The sequence below is a fragment of the Hemicordylus capensis genome, chromosome 2 (assembly GCF_027244095.1).
Source record: "Hemicordylus capensis ecotype Gifberg chromosome 2, rHemCap1.1.pri, whole genome shotgun sequence".
Classification (NCBI taxonomy): Eukaryota; Metazoa; Chordata; class Lepidosauria; order Squamata; family Cordylidae; genus Hemicordylus; species Hemicordylus capensis.
Genome location: NC_069658.1, coordinates 50,658,583 through 50,680,895, shown reverse-complemented (window position 1 = coordinate 50,680,895; position 22,313 = coordinate 50,658,583). Strand labels below are relative to the sequence as shown.

Below are 22,313 nucleotides of genomic sequence, written 5' to 3'. Positions count from 1 at the left end.
ACTTCAAACCGTGCGTTCAGTGTGGATCTAAGATCCCTTCCCCCGATACTCATACCAAGTGTCTCTTGTGCCTGGGAGAATCCCACATAGTTGAGAGCTGTCTTCACTGTCAGAAGTTTATGAAGTAGGCTTGTAAGAATAGAGCTTCTCGCCTGCGCGCAGCCCTGTGGGATCTGGATCTCCATTTGCTGGAAGCCTTATTGTTGAAGCGATCCATGAAAATGGCTTCATCGGTGACATTGGAGTGTTTGGTGTCTGCTCCTGTAGAGGCCGAAAATCTGGGCTTGATACTGGTATCGACACCTCCTACTATTATTCCGTCGACGACATTGAGTGAGCCAACACACTCAGAAGACCTCCCAAAGTGTTCCGCACCCATGGTACCGAAATGGTCCTTGATCCCTGTGGTTTCAGTACCCAAGCGGAAGAAGTCGTCCAATGTGCATCATGATTTGCTGGCGGGTGAACATCTCCCTCCTATAGCAAATAAAAAGGCGGCCTCGTCAGTTCCCATGTCGGAGGCCCCTGTGGCCAAGAAACCGAAGGTGGATGCAGATCATCCTACCCCAGAGTCTTCGGTCTCAGCTAGGCCTGGCTCGCCTGTGGAGGACTCATTAAACTTGGTCCCTGCTTGGGTTCGCTCGAATAGAGAACGTTCTGTGGCGTTGGATGAACCTGGTTACGCTTCATCGGACAGGGAGGCATATTCCCCTGGGCGTCGTTCTCCACCTCGGAGGAGCCAGGAGCATATCCTACTTAGGGACGGCAGTGCTTGTTGGGACTTGGAAGAGCACTCATGAGATTACAGGCATGATCGGGCCTGGGACCGTCGCGAGTCCACTTACTTGGATTGGTACCGAGCGTCAGAGCACCGTTCTCCCTTGGTGGCAGTTGAGCCGTCCTATAACTCTTGGTGCTGGGACTCTGGATCGTATGGTTAACATCAGGAGGACTATTGTTCAGACCATTCTGATTATGTTAGGTCTCAATGTGGCTCTCGTTACATGGAAGGCCCCTCATATGGGACGCCTGGTACCGTGAGCGGTTGGAGTGAGCCTCCGTCACATTCGGAAGGGAGGCTGTGTTCCCATTCTCTGCAGTGCTCCCCTTGGGATTGAGCTGAGCGACACAAACTGTCCCCTTCGGCTTCTTCGCTACAACAGGCTGCTGTTCCAATCCAGGTGCTGCCAGCAGAAATGCCAGCTTTGGTACCGGACGATCCGGTTGGCAAAGCAGTCTCCCCTACGAGTTCGACACCCTTGGCTCAGGACTCTTTGGCTCATCCTGAGTCGGGGTATGAGAGTGATACCAGCTCTCAGGAGTCGGAATGTGCTTCCCGAGGGTTGTCTCATTAAGAAAATCCCAAGGCGGCCTTACGAAATCCCAGTGGGTCTTCACGATCATTCGTTTGGGCTATGCCCTCGAGTTCTGAAGTACGCCGCCCATGTCCGGGGTCGTGACTACTGTGTGCACTCCGGAGTTGGACCAGGAGGTTACTGCTCTCCTATTAAAGGATGCGATCGAGAAGGTCGCCAATCCAGACAGTCCCAGTTTCTACTCCCGATACTTTATAGTACTGAAACCGGACAGAGGTTGGCATCCTATACTGGACCTCAGGGCCCTAAACAGGCATCTGGTGTACAAAAGATTTCGGATGCTATCGGTACCGACTATGATGATCATCCTGGAAAAAGACATGTGGATGGTTTCTCTAGACTTAAGACACATGTTACCATGTCTCGATACACCCCCAACATTGGCGCTTCCAGATCAGGGGGATCCCCTATCAATTCAAAGCCCTGTCATTCGGTCTCATGACGGTGCTGAGGGTTTTTACAAAATGTCTGGCCCCGGTGGTGGCTTTCCTGCAGGAGAGAGGGTTGCAGGTGCTGCCATATTTAGATGATTGGCTCATCCTTGCAAGCACCAGGTGGGCAGTCCTGGATGCCCTACTGTTGGTCATAGACACTCTGCAGGATTTGGGTTTCCAAATCAATTTCAAAGAATCGCAGTTGGAACTGTCTCGCAGGATACAGTTCATAGAGCTGATATTTGACACGACACTGGAAAAAGTCTTCCTTCCGGACGCCCGCATATCTACTGGCCATAGATTTCTTGCCCGGCGGCCCACAGACTATGCGCTTGGTACAAGCGCCTATTGGGTCACATGGTGGCCACTACTTACGTACTGCCCCGAGCACGCCTTTGAACGTGTATTATTCAGAAGTGGTTTTTGGACATGTTCAATCCCCTTTGGGATCTAGGCCATCTAGAGCACATGCCCCCTCAATGGGTACGGATGACGGCAGAGTGGTGGACTGAGTTTCGACACCTGAATGTTTGTGCCGCCTTCCAGGCTCCCCCATCCCGATGAGTGATCACCACAGATGCTTTGGAGCTTGGTTGGGGTGGGGCGCACCTGGAAGGGTTTTGCCTGAGTGGTCATTGGTCCACCAGGGAGAGGACCCACCACATCAATTATTTGGAGCTATTGGCCATTTTTAATGCTCCGAAGGACTTCTTGCCCATTATTGGGGGTTGCTCTGTGACGATACAGACAGACAATACTGCGGCAAAAGCCTATGTCAATCGACAGGGCGGCACGTCTTCGAGGAGCCTTCTGTGCCTGTCTCTGGACCTTTGGCATTGGTGTGTGGCACATGTGGTGTCGCCTCGGGCGATTCATATACAAGGTTCCCTGAATGTCCAAGCAGACACCTTGAGCAGGATGAAGGTGGTCTCCCACGATTTGGCAGTGGACCAGGACATATTCTCAGGGACATATTTGTAAAATGGGGAGTTCTGACTCTGGACCTGTTCGCTTCCCAGGAAAATGCTCAATGTGCCTTATATTGCTCCAGGGGAGGGGAAGGCAAGGGCTCTCTAGGTGATGCCTTCATCCTTTCTTGGACGGGCCCTCTTCTCTATGTGTTTCCCCCATTTCCCCTCATTCCAAGAGTCCTGCGCAAACTGAGGGTGGATTGGGCCAGGGCCATCCTGATAGCCCTGTGGTGGCCTAGGAGGCCTTGGTTTCCAGTCCTGAGGCACTTGGTGTTGGATTGAGTGCACCTGACAGCCCTACTGGACCTGCTGTCACGAGAGAGGGGATGGGTGCTCCACCCGGCTGTTCAATCTCTTTACCTGATGGCTTGGAAGGTCCTGCCGACTTCCCACTGAAACTTAAGGAAATTTTTATTGCTGCCAGGAAGCAGTCCGCGTGAAAGGCCTATGATCAGAAATTGACTCGTTTATGTTCATTCGCTTCATTGCACGGGTTTGATGCATTTAACCCGTCTGTACAAGTTATATGTAATTATCTGTTGTCTCTTAAGGAGTCTGATTTAAAACTTTCATCCCTTAAGGTATATTTGGCTGCCATTGTGGCACATCCTCGCTGCCCCCCCCCCCCCCGCGACCTGGGCTTCATGGTTTAAGGACCCTGTGGTAAAAGGTTTCTTGAAAGGTTTGTTACACATGTTTCAAGACAATCCTGTCATGTCCCCAGCTTGGGATCTGTCTGTGGTTTTGGCCGGTCTGCTACGGCCCCCCTTTTGAGCTTTTGGCTTTAATTGATCCGCAACCCTTGTCATGGAAGGTCACTTTTTTGGTGACCGTTACCTCTGCCAGGAGAGTAAGCAGGTTGAGGACCCTGCGGGTTGACCAACCATACCTTCTGTTCCAAAAGGACAAGGTCATATTCAGGCCGGATATCCAGTTCCTGCCCAAAGTGGTTTCCATGTTCCACCATTCGTCCCCACTCACTTTACCAGTGTTTTTTCTGAATCCTTCCTCAGATGCGGAGAGGAGGTTGCATTGTTTGGATGTTAGAAGGGCTTTATCTTTCTATGTCCAGTGGTCTGCTGAATGGAGAAAAACTCCTTCCTTGTTTGTTTTGTACGACAGGCCTCGTAAGGGTCTCCAAGTTCCAGCACAATCCATATCTAGATGGATAGTTTCCACAATTGAACTCTGCTGTCAATTAGTTCATAAGCAGTTGCCTGCAACCATTAAGGCGCACTCAGTTAGGTCTGTGGCGGCCTCTGTTGCCTTTGATTGTGCGGTTCCATTGGACACTGTATGTCGGGCAGCTACCTGAGCTTCACCCCATTCATTTATCTGTCATTATGCTATCAATGTCAGGGCACAGAATGATGCTGTATTTGGCAGGAGTGTTCTGCAGTCACTTTTCAGTGGATGTATTTGTTCTAAATAAATGATTCTGGCAGATTACATCTTGTTTCTGTCTTCCCTTCTCCTTGGGTGCTAGCTTGTTATGCACCCATTAGTATAAAAGACAGAGACCACATCGAAAAACTACAGGTTACTCACTTGTAACTTTGGTTCTTCTAGTGGTCATCTGTCTTTTTATATGCCCTTCTGTCCTCCCCGCGGGGTTCACTGAAGCTGGACTCCATGACTGAAGGGATGAGGAGTGGCACAGCTGCATATAGCGGCTGGGTGCAGGGTTCCCACCTAAAGAAGGAGAATTGAGCTTGTTAGGTTCCAACGAGGTCTCTGTGCAGGTGCGTAGCCCATTAGTGTAAAAGGACAGATGACTACTAGAAGAACCAACGTTACAGGAGAGTAACCTGTAGTTCTAATGGATAGATTTAGAATTATAGTAAAAAGTTAAAACTTCTGTTTCAAGGCTGTCCTGATTTGGCTCTTTATTAGTCCATTCAATGGCTTTTAAAGGAATTGTTAGTTTTGCTACTAATTTTCATGTCCCCCCGCCCCGTCAAGCTTAAAACATGGATACTGAAGATTTCAAGCCCATTCTAGGCATTATATAAAGAAGCACTCACATAATTTAAAATACCCACTGGTACATTGAACCCTTTTTCCTTTGGCACTGCAGCCCCTTGCACTATGTGGCCAGCCATTTCGGAAATTGACAGGCTTGAAAACTGTTTGGCTGGGAAGATCTGCTGTTCAAATGAACGCAAGGAGCCCCTCTGGGTGTGCACAAATGATTTGGATTGTGGCCTCAAGTAAATACTTGAACTCAAGTAAATACTTGAACATGTATTAAAGTAAAAGGTACAATATCTGTTGTACTCCTCAGAAAACCTTGATATTTTAGGACTTTTTGATGATAAATTGACTTTGTACTTGAGTAATGCTCCCATTAAAGATCTGAATTGATAGTTTACCTACAGGAAAATTGTGTATTCTATCATTCTGCAGACTAAACTTTTATTTTGCTCCTTAGTGCCTTTGCTACTCTAGAAGAGGAGGCTTGTACAGAACTTGTTCCTTACCTTGCTTATATACTTGATACTCTGGTCTTCGCATTTAGTAAATACCAGCATAAGAATCTGCTCATTCTTTATGATGCCATAGGAACTTTAGCAGATTCTGTAGGCCATCATCTAAATAAACCAGTAAGTATTTAATTTATTTCTTTAGGTTGGTGCATTTTGAGATGCTAACACATCTCAACATATTTTAGCTTCTCTAACCCTAAACATCAAATTATTTTGTCTAATCATCTCAATAAATCTTCCACTGTACTGAATTTTGCTTGCACTGTGAACTCTGTGAACGTATATTATGAAAGATTATTAAGGCAGTGAAGTGATTGTCACTATTTGAAATACATTATTATTGTTTCATAATGCTTAGCTATTCCCACCCCCACCCCAAGTTCTCATATACTTCACTTACTTTATCTGTGTTGGGTAGATTTCTATCGTATATGTTAGGTCAGTGTCACCCCCCTCTTTATAGATAATGGGAACTGCATTCAAGCAGGGAATGCTGGCTCGCCTTAAGCAGATGCCTAAATTCATGGCTGAAGTGAGTTTTGAAACCAGACTTCTAGCTCCTGCCCTAAATAGCTGTGCTACACCAGTTCTCTGTGGTATGATCTCATAATCCAATATCTAAATAACCGTGAAACTAGATGTATGGCTCAAGTGGTACTGTGTGTTCCTTGAGTCCCTGAGTGATAACTGCTTTTGAAATGAGAGTTTCAGGAACTTTGTGATTATAGCTGGGGTGAGTGGGCGGGTGAGGGTCAAAGAACAAAGTCAACAGTTCTACTGAGGTAGTGCCAAGCCCTTGTGAGAACCCAAGTAGTTCTTTGGATCCTGGCTTTCTGCAAAATGGTGATATTGATGCTTTAAAGTACACTGTCTTTTTCTCCCTCTTTCAAAGTCTTACAAAAGAGATTGAAAACGTGGGCATTACAATGGACCAGACTATGTATGGGGGTCTGCATCTGAGGATGAATCAGTGGAAAGTGATATTGTTTTGATTGATTTAACTGATATTGTTTTAGTGTTGTTTTTAGAATATTGTTTTAAAATTTTAAACTGTGTTTTAAATTTCTTGCTTTTAAATTTTCTGTTTTTGTTTTTAATTAATCTTTTACTTTTTAATCTTTGTAAATCACCCAGAGACGTAAGTTTTGGGGGGTATAAAATATGTTAAATAAAATAATAAAAAAAATAAGTAATGCTGTGCAGATAGATGGTACCCACTGATCTATGGCTGCAATCCAGGAAGCAATCGTGCAAAAGCCTGCTTCTGCATCTCCTTTAAAAAAAAAAAAATTAAGATTGGGGCATGCATTCTTGAGGAAGAATTAGTATTAGTATTCTTCTGCTGTCCATCTCAGCCCCTGCTCTGCAAACATTCTTGTGAAAAGTCCTGTGATCTCTATAATTTATGCTGCAAGTTTGTTCCAGCTTTTCATTTTAAATAGCTGTAATTACTGTTCTTTGACTTGGTCTCTCTTTACAAAAATGGGCTTTGTGCATGTGCGGAGACCATGTCGGGAATCTTCCAAGCTTCTTCAATCCTGTTTTGGCAGGAACCATGCCCCCAGCTGCTATATGTGGCTGTGCCTCTCCTCATCCCCTCAGTCTTTCATCTTCTGCATTTCAGTTGACCTTGTTAGACGCTTTTGAGCTTCTCTTGCAAGTACTAACAAAAAGAGTTTATTTATTATCTTTATCTATCTCTTTCTCCTGTTTCTTCTTTAAGTTTTTTCGGGTAATCGCTGCTTAACCTTTTTGCATTATAATTTATTCGCCCTTCCCCACCAACCTGCTCCCAGCCAGGAAGGGAGAGCATAGGTCTTGCTCATGTCATATGGTGAGCAAGATGGTTTTTTAAAAGTGTTTGTGATGTGGGGTCAAATTGCCATCGTCCCACACTGCCAGAACTTCACTAAAACAAGCTGGAAAGAGCACAGCTTCCCTTCAGTGTTCTGGGAGCAGGCTTTGTGCTCCTCACAGAACTTTAGCCACCAGTGCCAAAAACAGGTCTATGGAGATCTGCTAGGCCACCACGCCCTCGCCTATTTTACCATTGGTACTGAAAGAGGTCCCAGACCCTACACAGAGTACTCCCTCAGCATCCTTAGCAACTCTGCCTTTGATGCTTAAAGCATCAGGATCGATACTTAAATCTTCTGGTCTGACATGCCACCCCGGATGACTACCATACCTATGACTGCTACAGGAGCAGTTATGGACTTAAGGGCACTGGTGGTGCCCTTAAACAAAAAGAAGGGGTTACAGCAACAACCACCCTTACCAGCGGGCCAATGCCTGCCTCACATTCTAAAGAGGAAACAGGTGCCAGAATCATAGTCCATCCTGGCAAAACCGAAAAAGAAGACCCAGGCTAGATCCAATCTTGCCCACATGGCTCCATCTGCTCAGAAGAAAAACAACTCTGACCTGAGCACACTGGATTTGTTGGAACCCATCCCAAAGGATAGTTCGCCACCTGCATCAATAAATTCACTGGATGAGGGAAACTTGCCAGACTATAAACCTTTTTGGCCCCATTCTCCAGACCAATGGGGACCAGAATACCTTTTCTTGGACACAAGTGATCACTATATCCCTGAGGATTGGGGTTGCCACCACCACCAATGAGGCTAAAGCCAACACTGAGATTGGAACCAAAATACCACTTAGCCCATTGAAATGACCACTTAGCCCACTTCCCAACAGGTATAGGGCTCGAGATTGGGACAAATATGCCTACTTTTACGATAGCCAATACTGCTCAAATGAACACAGTAGGGAACACTCTCCAATAGACCCCATATTCCAAAGATTGTGGTGATGGAACACATCCAGGATGGTAGCAAGACTACCATTCCTATGACTGCTACAGGAGCAGTTACGGACTAAAGGAACCCTATGATTTATGCCAGCAGAGTTATGACTCTGAGAGGAGTATCGGTATCAAGAGTGCTCTTATACAGACTTGGAACATCATGCTTATGTAAGGAACTGCACAAGTTGCTACAACAGACCGCATCTGTCCCACTCGCTGTCCCACACATTCTTTGGACAGTAGAGTCAGCCTGCACCACAACAGGAGCAGAGAATCTATGGATCCTTGACAAGAACTGCCCTTGAAACCATCACAGCTCACTGAAAAGACTGTTCCCTCGAGACCTAGAAGTGAGGAGACACCACATCTTCTGCCCTCCACTGATTCTTTCGGTACCAACAACTCAAAAAGAAGCAGAACCTGTTGAAACGGAACGCTCGGATTTGGAACAAGAAGAAGAGTCTGAGGATCAGGAACGTCAATCCTCACACTCCAAATTAGCTTCAGGGTTACCGCCACAAGACCTCCCAACAGACCCGAAACCAAGTTTTTCCCCTAGGAAGACCTGAAACTATACACTGATTATATTTCTAGAGTGGCTTCCGCACTGAGCGTGCCTTGAAAATTTCTGTTGGGTTCAACTAGAAGAATCATCTAAATTCCTGCAGAGGTACCCTACCCCAAACTTGATAGTCGTGGAGGCAGCATTGACAAGAACTAGGGGAAGATCAACCTCAAATCCAGGACACGGAGGACAGAAAATTAGACACCTTCAGCAGATGCCTTTATTCAGCGGCAGTTTGTAACTTTTAAAAATTGCTAATTACCAAGTACAATCACTTCCTAGGGGAAAAGGTGTCTCCCTTCATTGATCAGCTGCTTCAGGAGAAAAGGGATCCAGCCAATGTGTTTTTAAAGGAGGCTGTGCAATTAGCTAAACAAGAGTTATACTCCGCAAAGCACTCTGTTGAATGTGCAGCCAAGGTGATGGCAACCTTTGTGGCAAATCACAGGCATGTGTGCCTGCAGTCATTTGGGCTCACATATGAGCCATGCTTGAGGATTGAGGACCTCCTCTTCGAAGGGCAAGCCCTCTTTGATGATAAAATGTATGAGACCCTTCAAAAGGTGCAGACGATGAAGAGCACAGCATTCTCTATGACCTACCAATCCACTGCATCTCAACCACCAAAGCAGAATAAATGGCCATGCTATCAATCTTCATGCTTGTCCTCCCAACAAACTCCATTGGATGGTTCCTTTCATCCTCAAAGATACCTCCTAAGGAGGAAGCAATCATTCACCTCAAACAAAACAGCCTCACAGAAACAGAGGACCACTTTGTATCCTAAGAAGCAATGACTCTCCCATTTGGACAACAGGCACTCGCCTGCTATTTCCTCATTTCCACTGGCTAATTTTTGCCAGTTTGGGACCACATCACCTCAGACCAATGGGTTTTAGCCATACTCTATCTGGCAGGGAAGTTGTTGTAGAAGGCCTAGTAGAGATTATAAATGCTTCTCTGAGATAGGGCAGGATCCCTCCTTGCCTTAAGAAGGCAATTAGACCTCTTTTGAAGAAGCCTGCGTTGGATCCCTCAGAGTTAAGCAGCTATAGGCCTTTCTTGAACCTGGTTGGGCAAGATAATTGAGAGGGTGGTGGCCTCCCAACTCCATATGGTCTTGGAGGGAACTGATTACTTAGATACATTTCAAATTGGCTTTCGGGTGGGCTATAGGGTGGAGACCGCCTTGGTCATCCTGATGGATGATCTCCAATTGGGAATTAACAGAGGAAGATGTCCATCCTCCTGTCTCCTGCCAGATAATTGCTATGGATGCATCAGAATGAAGTTGGGTTGTGTGTATGGGTGCTCTGCATCTGAAGGGCCATTGGAGTGCTCCAGAAAGAACCATACACACATTAATTACTTGAAGCTACTTGTGGTGTTCAGCGCCCTGAAGGGCTTCCTTTCTCTCCTAAGGAACTTGTCCATTACCATCTAGATGAACAACACAACAGCCAAAGCATGTATAAACAGGCAAGGCAGGACAGCATCCAGATCTCTCCTAGCCTTGACCATGGAACTTTGGCAATTGTGTATCAGGCACAATGTCACATTGCAAGCGATCTGCATACAAGGTGCAGTAAATCTTCAGGCAGACGTGCTCAGCAGGTCATCCATGACCTGCCATGACTGGAAACTGGACGAAATGATAGTACAACAAATCTTCCGACAATAGAAAACCCAAACATTGGGTGCCTTTTTCATATCAGAGAACGAACAATGCCACAGTTTCTGTTCTAGGGCAGGGAAAGGCAAAATTTTGTTGGAAGATGCGTTCACCATCCTGTGGAGCCAGGCCTGCACAACATAAGGCCCGGGGGCCGGATTTGGCCCGCAGGGACTTTTTTACTGACCCCCAGGTATCCTGCAGCGACACAGGAGCTGGAAACTGACTTATAGCACCATCCTGTGCATGCTTTCTCAGTAATATGATCCATGGTGTACCCAGTGAGGCTTACTCCCATGTAAGCATGTCTAGCATTGCAGCCTGAAAGCAACAACTATTTAGGAAGATGAGAGGACTTGGCATTTGTTTGAGGCTGGCATGCACTCTAGGGGCCCCACTGATCGAGCAGGGACAGGACCTATTCTCTGGCCACTATCCTTGGTTAAAACTATGGGTCCATTGACAGGGGAAATAGAGCCACAAGTAACTAATAATATTTAATTTTAATGTCATAATGTGCTATAAATTTGACCTCAGCCTCTACGCACCAAGTTGTGGATGGTTCCGGCCCACCAGGGCATTTGAGTTGTGCAGCCCTGTGTGGATGAATCACTTCACGTACCTGTTTCCACCGATTTTGCTACTACCAAGAATCCTTCTGAAGATCAGGAGGGAAGGGGTAAATATAATACTGGTAGCACCATGTCGGCCTTAGAGACCATGGTTTCCATGGCTGATGCACAAGGCAACAGAATATGTACATCTCCCAGAGTATAGTCACCTTCTATCTCAGGCAGCCAGTAAGATTCTGCACCCAGAAATCCCTCCACTTGCCGGCTTGGAGAATCTTGCCTCCTTCCCCTTAGAGTTGCCGGTAGTCCTTAGAGCATCGCAGAAACCTGCAACAACAAAGTCATATGATCACAAATGAAAACGATTCTGTAAGTTTGCAGAACAACACATGTTTGATATTTGCTCATTAGATGTTCAATAAGTTTGTTCATACCTGTAGCACCTGAAACAGTCAGGCTTAAAGGTTCACCTAGCAGCAATCGTAGCTCACACTTCAAGGATTGGGCAGGCCTAGTTCAAAAATGCAACTTTTAAACAATTTCTGAAGGGCTTGTCTCATCTCCTCCTTGACAGCCCTGTAATGACGTGGTACTATGGCCAGACATACAATTCTTACCAAAAGTAGTGTAAATGTTCCATCACTCACAGCCAATCAACCTGCCTGCTTAAAAAAAACACACACACACCCCCGATCTCTAAAACAGAGAACAATTGCATCTGCTAGATTTTAGGTGGGTCTTGGCCTTCTTTCTTCAGCTTATGGAGGCAATCAAAATTCTTCTTTGTCTTCTATGAGAGTTGAAGGAAAGACTGTCAGGTCTCCTCACAGACTCTATCGAGGTAGATAGTCACCACAATTGAACTCTTCTATAAGTTAGCACCAGTGGTGGCCTGTGAACCCATGAGCTGGGGCGGGGGGTGGCGGGAGGCACCTTTAAGAGTAAATGCATTAATTGCTTACCTCCGTAGCTGCAGCACCTGAATGCTGTGCAGAGAAGCAGCGTGCCGCTCAGCAGCCCCTGCAGTGGGGAATCGCCACTGCTGCTCACCTGGCCACTGGCGGGGGCTTGGCTCTGTGTCAGCAAGGTGAGTGGCGGCAGCAATAACCTGCTGGAGGGGCTGCTGGGCGGCACACCTCTTCTCTGCACAGTGTTCAGGTGTGGCAGCTGCGGGGGTAAGCACCTAATCCATTTACTCTTAAAGGTGCCTCCCGCCGCCTGCCCAGAGGCATGTTCACGGGCGGCCACTGGTTAGCATGTAAGCAGATCCTATCTACTATCAGGGCACATTCCACTAGGACAATGGCTGCCTCAGTTGCTTTTGATAGAGCAGTGCCATTAGAAACCATCTGCCAGGCAGCTATTTGGGCATTGCCACATTCTTTTATCCAGCACTGTGAGATCAATGCCTGGGCACAGACACACTACATTTGGCAGAGCTGTTCTTCAATCCATTTTCAAGTAGATCCTCCTCCAGGTAAGAGAGCTTGTTGTGCGCCCATTTGTGTAAAAGACAGGAACCATGTCGAAGAACAGGTTGCTTACCTGTAACTTTGATTCTTCTAGTGGTCATCTGTCCTTTTTATGTGCCCTCCCATTCTCCCCGCAGGGGTCTCCTGAAGGCAGACTCCGGGACTGAGGGGATGAGGAGAGGCGCAGCCGCATATAGCGGTTGGGGGCGGGATTCCCTCCAAAACGGGAGTGAAGACGCTTGGAAGTTTCCCAACATGGTCTCCGCACATGCGCGAAGCCCATTTATGTAAATGGACAAATGACCACTAGAAGAACCAAAGTTACAGGTAAGCAACCTGTTACAAAGATTTGATACAGGGCAAAGAAGCAGTTTCCTGGTTTGTTTAATAAATGGAGATAGTTTGCTCTGTTGATGAATTCCTGCAGGTAACAAGAAATACTATTTAACTGTTTGGCTGTCCTGCTTGTGAAACAATTCAAGGAATTACAGAATTGTTGAGAGAGATCTGAATAGGCTATTTTATCTCCTATTGGTCTCGCATAGGAAGCTTTGTGTACTCCAAGCAGCATGAGACTTTTCTTACTCACTAGCTACAGATAATCTGATAGGCCAAAGATGTGACCTGCTCATCTGACAAGTGCTTAGGAGATTGTGGATAATGGTTTGCAGTCTGTGTTCTGAATGCCTGAGCCAATGCTTCAGAATCCTAAGAAAAAGTCAATCTGGAAGAGCCAGTCTGAGAGAGGTGAAATTCATTAGTGCAACTTAAGCCCATGGGAGAGTATATCACATTTTTCATTATCTGTATTGCTGTAGGAAGCAACTAATTGCCCCTAATAACAAGGAGATGCTCTGTAAGTATGCTTGTAATATCTCTGGCAAGAAGCATCCATGCAAGAAAATACTTAGCATTTCCAACTTAGGTCAGTCCCATTTTTCGTTAAGATGGGAGGTCAAACTTCTTAGAGGAGAAAACTGATATGAGGAAGATCTTTCAGATGAGAAATTGGATTACTTTGAAATACCCCTCTGTGTGTGTGTGTGAGAGAGAGAGAGAGAGAGAAAATATTATTATTATTATTATTATTATTATTATTATTATCAATTTGTTTTACACAGTCAGACAGGTGTTATTGACTGGTTTGTTTTATCCAGACATCGAGTCCTTCCCAAGGACCTGGGATGCAAGAATTTTATTGTCAGTGTTGTTGCTGTTCTTATAGATATTGTCGCAGAATATAGGCTGTTCCCAGTAAAGCTGCTTTTTGTAATTGGCTGGTGGTGATTTCTGTGGCCCCTATGGTGTTGAGGTGCTCTTCAAGGTCTTTTGGAACTGCACCCAGGGCGCCAATTACCACTGGGATTATTTTGGTCTTTTTCTGCCACAGCCTTTCAATTTCAATTTGTAGATCTTTGCATTTTGGTGATTTTTTTCTATTTCTTTTTCTTCTATTCTGCTATCCCCTGGTATTGCTATGTCGATTATTTTGACTTGTTTTTCTTTCTTCTCGACTACAGTGATATCTGATGTATTGTGTGGCAGATGTTTGTCTGTTTGTAGTCAGATGTCCCATAATATTTTTACATCTTCATTTTCTTCAACTTTTTCAATTTTATGGTCCCACCAATTTTTGGCTACAGGTAGCTTGTATTTTTTGCAGATGTTCCAGTGTATCATCCCTGCTACCTTGTCATGCCTTTGTTTGTAGTCAGTCTGTGCGATCTTTTTACAACAGCTGATTAGGTGGTCCACGGTTTCATCTGCTTCTTTACAAAGGCGGCACTTGCTGTTTGTTGTTGACTTTTCAACTTTTGCTCTTATTGCATTTGTTCTTAGTGCCTGTTCTTGTGCAGCCAGTATTAAACCCTCTGTTTCTTTCTTCAAGTTGCCATTCTTAAGCCATTGCCAGGTGTTGGTGATGTCTGATTTTCCACTTATATTGTGCAAATATTGACCATGCAGTGGCTTATTTCTCCATTTTTCTGCTCGGTTCTTGACTTGTTCTTTCTTGTAGGCCTGCTTTCTTTCATTGGTGTTGAATAGTTTCGCTTTATTGGCCATTTGAAGTACATCTTCTTCACTGTCCTTGATATATTCTTCAAGGCCTCTTTTCTTCTCCTCCACTGTTTGATGGACTTGTAGCATTCCTCTTCTGCCTGAGCTGCGAGGGAGGTATAGCCTATCGACATCACTACAGAGGTGCAGAGCATGATTGATGGTCATGATTTTCCTGGTCTTACGATCTAGTGTCTCTAGCTCTGCCTGGGTCCAGTCTATTATTCCTGCAGTGTATCCGATAACAGGTATAGCCCAGGTGTTTATGGCTTGTATGGTGTTCCCGCCATTGAGTTTGGACTTGAGGATTTTTCTAACTCTCCTGATGTATTCACTTCCCATTTTTCTTTTAACTTCAGTGTGTGCAGTGTTATCAGCCTGGAGAATGCCCAAGTATTTGTAATGTTCTTTCTCTTCCAGGTTCTTGATCTTGCTTCCATTGAGCAGTTCTATTCCTTCTGTTTTTCTTATTTTCCCTCTGTTCATTATTAATGCAGCACACTTGTCTAGTCCAAACTCCATTGCTATATCACTACTGAATATACGGACAGTGTTTAGCAGTGATTCAATTTCTGACTGGGACTTTCTATACAACTTCAGATCGTCCATGTACAGCAGGTGGTTGATTTGACTTGATGTTTTAGATATTTGGTATCCAAGGCCTGCTTTGTTTAGTATTTGTGAAAGTGGGGTCATGGCGATTACATACAACAGAGGGGATAGTGAGTCCCCTTGGAAAATGCCTCTTCTAATGCTAACCTTTCCAAGTGTCTCGCCATTGATTGTTAACTGTGTACTCCACATGCTCATTGCTTTTAAAATAAATATCTGAATGTTTTTGCTGACACCAGTTGTTTCTAAATATTTTAGTATCCATGTGTGAGGCAATGAATTGAAGGCTTTCTTGTACATGCAACACTTAGATTTGTTATTCTTCTCTTGCAATTTTCTAAAATCATTTTTTCAGTCAGCAGCTGGTCTTTTGTGCCTCTGGTGTTTGGGCAGTTTCCTTTCTGTTCATCTGGAAGCTGTTTGTTAGTTAATAAGTGTTGCATTACTTCATCTGCTATTATTCCAGTTAATAATTTGAACATGGTTGGCAGGCAGGTTATCGGTCTATAATTACTTGGAACTGCACCTTTTGCTGGGTCTTTCATGATGAGATGAGTTTTCCCAGTTGTTAGCCAATGTTCAATATCACCTCCTTGCAAAATGTGATTGAACTGTTTTGATAGTTGTTTATGAAGGCTTGTTAGGTATTTAAGCCAAAAGCCATGCAGTTCATCGTCGCCTGGAGCAGTCCAATTTTTAATTTTCTTTGTTCTTTCACTTATTAAATCTGGTGTTATTATTAGAGCTTGCATTTGTTGGTTACATTTTTCGACCTCTTTAATCCAGCCTGCTTTTTTATTATAATCTATTGGATTGTCCCATAATTTCCCCCAGAATTGCACTGTTTCTTCTTTATTTGGTGTTTCTATGTTTCTTGCAGTTTCTCCTTCCATGCTTTGGTAGAAAAGTCTGATTCGACTGGAATTGGAGATTCTGCCTGTGTTGTGTAGTTCTGGCTTCATATCTGCTAATCTTCTTTGACACTGCTGTTATTTGCTGCTTTATTATTTCCAGGACTTCTCTAATTTACCTTGAATCTAGGTGGTATTTTTGGATCAGATACTGTTTGGTGTTTTCATTCTTCAGCTTCTTGTCTTTCATATCTTTCAGTTTACTAGCATCTGATCTAAGCCTGAAGGTTTTATTTTCTAATCTAATCTTCCATTTAGGTGATGTACTACTTTCTTTTTTTACAGGTCCATTGATCTTATATCCGAGCTCTTGTGTTGTTGTCGCTGCACTGTACATTAGTTGGTTTGTTTCTTGCAAATTATTGGTTGTTATTTCTGCAAGTGAAGCATTGACATCTTTTAATACCTGAGCAAGTTGTTTTTTGGCAACTGTTTTTAGAGCTGGAAGTCGAACCCTGGTGGTTGTTTGGTTCATGTGCTCAGTTATTTTTTGCTTTAGTTCTTGTTGCTTTATTATTATTAATTCGATTTCTATACCACCCTTCCAAGAATGGCTCAGGGCGGTTTAAACAGAGAAATAATAAATAAATAAGATGGCTCTTATATGCATATTCAGCACCTATTTATATAGTACAGCAATTTCATATGTATCTAAAACAGCATCTGTTTATATAATTCTTGAAGGCGTACCCATGGCTAATCCCATGCATTATAGCTGTCGCAAGAGTTTGCAAGGAGAAGCACTATGGTGATTGGGCAGTGGGGATTCCATATGCAGATAGCGGGGAGGAGCCCGTGGCATGATGGGGATTGGGCAGTGGGGATTCCATATGCGGATAGGAAGGAGGAGCCTGTGATGGTTAAGGTCAGTTGAAATGCAACTGTTACTGGTTGGAAGATGTTCTTGATTGTAGAGGAGAGGGGATGGATGGATAGAGAGAGAGGGAGAGAGGGCAGGGGTCTGTGAAGAGAGGGGTCATGAGGGAGGAAAGAGCCCCTTCAGGAGAAGGAGGCTGCCGTTGTGTGAATTAGATGAGGAAACAAAATGAAGAAGATCTGTTAACTCAGGGAGGGAGGGAGAGAGAGAGAGAAAGAAGGGAGGGGAAGAAAGACGAGAAGAGAGAGAGAAGAAAGGGTGAGGGATGGGCCTGAGCCTGTCGGCCCCCTGAGGGGAACAAGTGGCCTTGGCAGCGGCAGCAAGGAAAGGCCCAGTCAACCACTGCTACTGTTTGGGGCTACTGAGGCTATTGGTGGAGGGAGGCAGGCAGGCAAGGTACGAGCCCGGGCCTGTCAGCAGCCTGAGGGGAACAAGCGGAACCATGGCAGTGGTGACAGTGAGGAAAGGCCCAGTCAACCGCTGCTGCTGCTCCTCCTGTGGGGAGGACTAGGGCTCTGGTGAGGCGGGGGAGGTTTCTGGGGATAGGGGGCTGCAGCTTGGCCAGTAGGTGCCAGCAGTGCTGCAGCCGTGACCAAGAGGGCTGAGGGGGATGAAGTAAAAGGATGGAGGAGTGACCAAGAGGGGTGGGGGTGGAAGCAGTGGGATGGAGGCTGAGGTGCAGGAGTGCAGCTCAGGTGAGGTTGGAGAGATCTCTGAGGTGAGGTGGGCTGTGGCGGGGTGAGGAGAGCAATCATGTACTAGCGTGCAGATTCTCTGCACGGGTTAAGCTCATAACCGTTAATGACTTAATATTCTTTAAAAGCTACCAACAATGATTTGTAAATAACTTTTGCTGATGTCATTCTGGGAATCTTTGGTTAATTTAAAATAGTTAGTGGTCTCTAATGCAGTTTTGTAGACCTTGGCATGCAGTTAAGATTCCATCATTCGTGTTCCTGTAGCCTAATCTATAGATCAAGGCATCCTTTGCCCTGGGTTTAAACCAGACTCCTGTTTGTTTGAAAATATATCCCTGTGTGTACAGTGAGAAACATACATTTGGACACAGAAGAGTTTGAATACAGTCCAAATTGTGCAAAGGCTTAATTTTAAAACCAAGGCAATTAGAGATGCATATCTTGGGTGTGTTATGATTCTATCATAATTTAAACTCTTCTGAGGGTCATCATGCCACATAGCTTTGAAAATACGGGGAAAAATTGTAAATGTTTTTAAAATTGTTTCTACTTCAGTATTGTGTGGCATTGGCAGTGCTTAATTATATCATTTTCATTCACTGCCCATAGGAATATATTCAGATGCTAATGCCTCCACTAATCCAGAAATGGAACATGCTAAAGGATGAAGATAAAGATCTTTTCCCTTTATTAGAGGTAAGTACTACTGTTTAATTCTGTCTTTATAGCTCTCCTTAACCGTTTTTCATTCTTATAGCCACCCTATGATGGAAGCTTTGAGTGAGCAATTATATGCATGCTTGCTTGGAAGGAAGCTCTGCTTACTGGGACTTATTTCTGAGTAAGGATGTAAGCCACCAACTTTACTGGTTCCAAGTGTGGTTTTGCTTCTGGGTATTGCATATCCAAAGTTAGGACTCTGGCTATGTGTTCACACTCTCATGTTAAGCTGCTGCATTTGAAAATGAATGTGTTCAGTGGGGAAGGGTATCCAGAAATCAATTACTCTTCCCACTTGCTCTACAGCCAGAGCTATGTCAATCATTGCAATCTGTTTGACCTGCAGTGGGAGGAGGTCTCACCCAGTTCTGGTCCCACCTGCTCCTCAGAAACAGGTTTTTCTTTTCAATTATATTCTCTTTGTTTTTTTAGTTTCTGCTCCCTTTTAATCTCTACAAATACAAGAGTTTTCTGTACCTTCCCTAGATTTGATAGAGTAGGAAGGGGGCTTGACTGATTTAGTTCATTAATTGATAATTAACCTCAAGATTTTCTACTGTCATAGTTAATTGGCCTATATTTGATATTCTGTTTCCTGTCTTTATTATTTAGCACTGTGGAATTAATCCATTAATATTGATTTTACTGACTTAAAATTAATTTTCTGCTGCAATTTTTTAGCTAGCGTATTTGATCTTCTACTTTTAATTGGCTGATATTTGATTTCTGATTCTCTGTTTAATTATTTAATGGTGCTAGAACCTTAGTGTATAGGGGCTTTGGTTTTCAACTGTACCTTAATTACTTCATACTAGTGGTCATTTTGCCCTTCCTGCAACCCAGGTGGCACAACAGAAAAGGCTGTGACTGCTAATCAGAGTGTGGCGAATGGAGAGGGGGATGCTGCAGGTATTTGCTTCTCCCGAGAATTACAAGTTGGGATGGGCATTCCTGTTTAGTATCTGACTCTGCAGGGACCATCCCAACAGAGACTTTTTCCCACCCAGCATTTCCCCCTACGATAGTATTGTATCTAGCTTTGTGGGTGGGGGCCCTCTAGGCTCTGGAGATGTCCATTCCCAGGCTCCACACAGAAGCTGCAAATAGCAATATTGCCTTCATCCTGGCCATTTGCATGATAGCACCCATTAAGAGCCCATAGTGGGAAGGTCTCCAAGCACAGTGACGTACCCCCTCCCCACTTCAGTGAGGGTACTCTATCTGGCTCTGGGGAGCCCTAGATATTTCGCCCTTCATATCAAAACTTACCATTTGGGCAGGCAGTGCCAGTTCAGAGACAGCAGTGGGGGAACCTCCAAACTCAAGATGCTGTCCTCTTTGATGAGGGCCTCATATCTGACTCTGTGGGGACTCTCCAAGACAATGAGCTGCTGAGTATGGCCAGCTAGCCTTGTAGAGTTTCTTTGAATATTTTCATGGCACACTTGTAAGGAGAAGATCTATGATGATTATGATGATGAATTCCCACCTTTTTGAACTTGTAGGGCAGTATGATCTCTGTGGAGCTTGGTCCATCCATCGGGTAGCAGGGCTCTTTTGCCCCACTTGCAGCAGCATTTGCATCTTAGTCTCAAGACTTAAGTTAGTCATTGTTAACTTGACTCACTCATTTAAATGATGATTAATTATGACTAACTATTCTCGATGCTGTCCATTAAGTCTTTGTATCCTGGATTTTGCTGTTGGGCTCTGAATGAAGAATGTTAAGATTAAGGAAGTCTAGACTTAAAGGACAGGACGTCTTCTCCCCCCCCCCACTCCTTCAAGCAACACTCTCCCTCACCATCCCCGGGGGGCCAAGCAGATCAGGTATAACAATTATGCCAGTCCCACAAAGATTTAGAAATTAATGTTCCAAGTGCAAAGAATAAATCCACCACAGAAGATAATCTTTCCCCTCCTTCCATCCTGCCCTGAGGTTTCACAGTCATTCAGTTTGCGTGGAGCTGTGTATAAGTACTACATAGTGGTTAGAAGCTACAGCTCATCGGGAGATGGATTTTGGCTCTTCAGTCCTCAAAGGATTTCCCCAAGTGGAATGATGAAGAACTTTCATCAATACTAGCTCTTCTGCTAGTTCTAGCAGAACTATAACCAAAAGTTGTGTATTACATTCTAATACAACTTGGGATATCTATCCCACATGAGAGCAAGAAGCTAAAGGTGTCAGACCCTGATCACTCAGAGTAGTGCAGGTTGTCTGGTGAGAAAGCTAAAGGGTGCAGAATGTTTTGTGTTTCAGGCCTCTCCACTTCATATGGAGGAGAGTGAGTTGCCTGATGAAGGGACAAAAGAGTTATCTTCAAGTTAGAACTTTCTTGCTCTTTTATCTATGCTTTTGGAATATAAGAAGCAGGTGGTTCTTTGTGTTCTTCAGAGAGCAGGTTCAAGGTAGTTTTTTCCAAGAGCAATATGAGCGTATGTCAGTTTTTCTTTCAAGCAAAACACTGGATGGTTGCACTTAATACATGTATTAGTGGTGCAGTGGGGAAATGCTTGACTAACAAGCAGAAGATTGCTGGTTCGAATCTCCGCTGATATATTTCCCAGACTATGGGAAACTCCTATATCGGGCAGAAGCGATATAGGAAGATGCTGAAAGGCATCATCTCGCACTGTGTGGGAAGAGGCAATGGTATATTCTAGCAAAGAAGACCACAGGGCTCTGTGAGCACCATGAGTCAAAATTAAATTGACAGCATTATTTACCTTTATGGAAGCTTTAAGTGTCCCCCTAGAGGACGACCCTGTAGTTGAACTGGTTCCTGACAGTGTAGTTCAAATTAGCCAAGACTTAAAGCCTTTATGATCAGTTGCAGTGGCACAGTGGGGAAGCAGCTTGCCTAGGGATCAAGAGGCTGTTAGTTTGAATCCCCACTGGTGTGCTTCCCAGACTGTGCCTTGTAAATATATGTTTGTAGTCACCTATATCGGGCAGCAGTGATATAGGAAGGTGCTGGAGGCAAATGCTCATTTCAGTGACAATGGCAAAAGGCATCATCCCATACTGCGCAGGAGAAAGGCAATGGCAAGCCACTCTTGTAAACCACATGGCTTTGTGGTTGCCATGTTGTTGAGTCAACACCGACTCAACAGCACAATCTTCCTCCCCCCTTCTTTCCCCTTCCCTTTCCCCATAAATCTTTATGACAGTTATAAACCTAGGTATTAAACTACTCTGGATTAGAAACTCTACATTACCCTGTCTTCATCAGAGTGGTCGATACTGTGGCATCTAGGTTTGTGGATTTAAATAGACAAAGTGAGTACATTCACCCCTCGGGCTATTCCAACAGTTTCTCCTTTCCTGGATAATCCTTGCCTGGAAGATACTGTGATAGAATTCAAGTCCATCCTTCAATTTGTAAGAGGAGAAGAAACCTTCCAAACTCTCTGACACATCCTTATGCCCCTTTTAATAAGTCAATTAAACATAGTGATTTTAAAGACTGCAAATTTAATCATGATGCTAATGGCACTAGTTCTACATGGCTGCTGAAACATCTTCCACAGTGGGATGAGTAAAACTGCTGATGAAATGTATTGTCTGGAACTCATTTGTGTTTCTTGAGAAATTTTTGTTCTTCCAAAGTGCAGGTTCAAGCCAAAACTTCTCGTGAGTTATCTGCACAACCCAGCATTTCCTTGGTATTCAGGATTTGATTCAGTTTCCCCCCAAGAAAAGTGTTCAGGTATTCTACGTGCTGTGTCTGAGCAAAAAAAATAAAAATCCAGAAAAGAAATATATAAATCCCACATGGAAACGTTCAGAACTGTAACTTTGGCTCTCAAGGAAGAAACTTTCCTCTAGCCTCTGTGAAGCTGACTATAACTATGCAGCATTTCTGCATGTTCCCACACAACAGAAGTTCCACAAATACTTTAGGTGGGCTTACAGAAACAATTGACATGTTTGCTCTTCTGCTCTGAAGCTTTTCATCTTTGAGGTGATCCACATTCCCTCACAAATTGGGTTCTGCACCTGTGCAGAACCGCCCCCCCCCCCCCGCAGAAGAATTCCATAGCTCCATGAGGCACTCTTTGGCTCCGCTGAAT

General features: G+C 44.5%; 1 protein-coding gene across 3 annotated transcripts in view; it reads left to right on the top strand.

Moving 5' to 3' along the window:
* The window catches only part of TNPO1 (transportin 1), a 113,717-nt gene that overhangs the window by 45,976 nt on the left and 45,428 nt on the right, over positions 1-22,313 (top strand). For all 3 annotated transcript variants that reach the window (XR_008316509.1, XR_008316510.1, XM_053297566.1), the window contains exons 14-15: positions 5,213-5,384; positions 18,126-18,212. Coding sequence is in view for 1 of the 3 variants with exons in the window: in XM_053297566.1 (XP_053153541.1) it covers positions 5,213-5,384; positions 18,126-18,212 (259 nt within the window). In the remaining 2 variants the exon portion in view is untranslated. The remainder of the gene's footprint in view (positions 1-5,212; positions 5,385-18,125; positions 18,213-22,313) is intronic.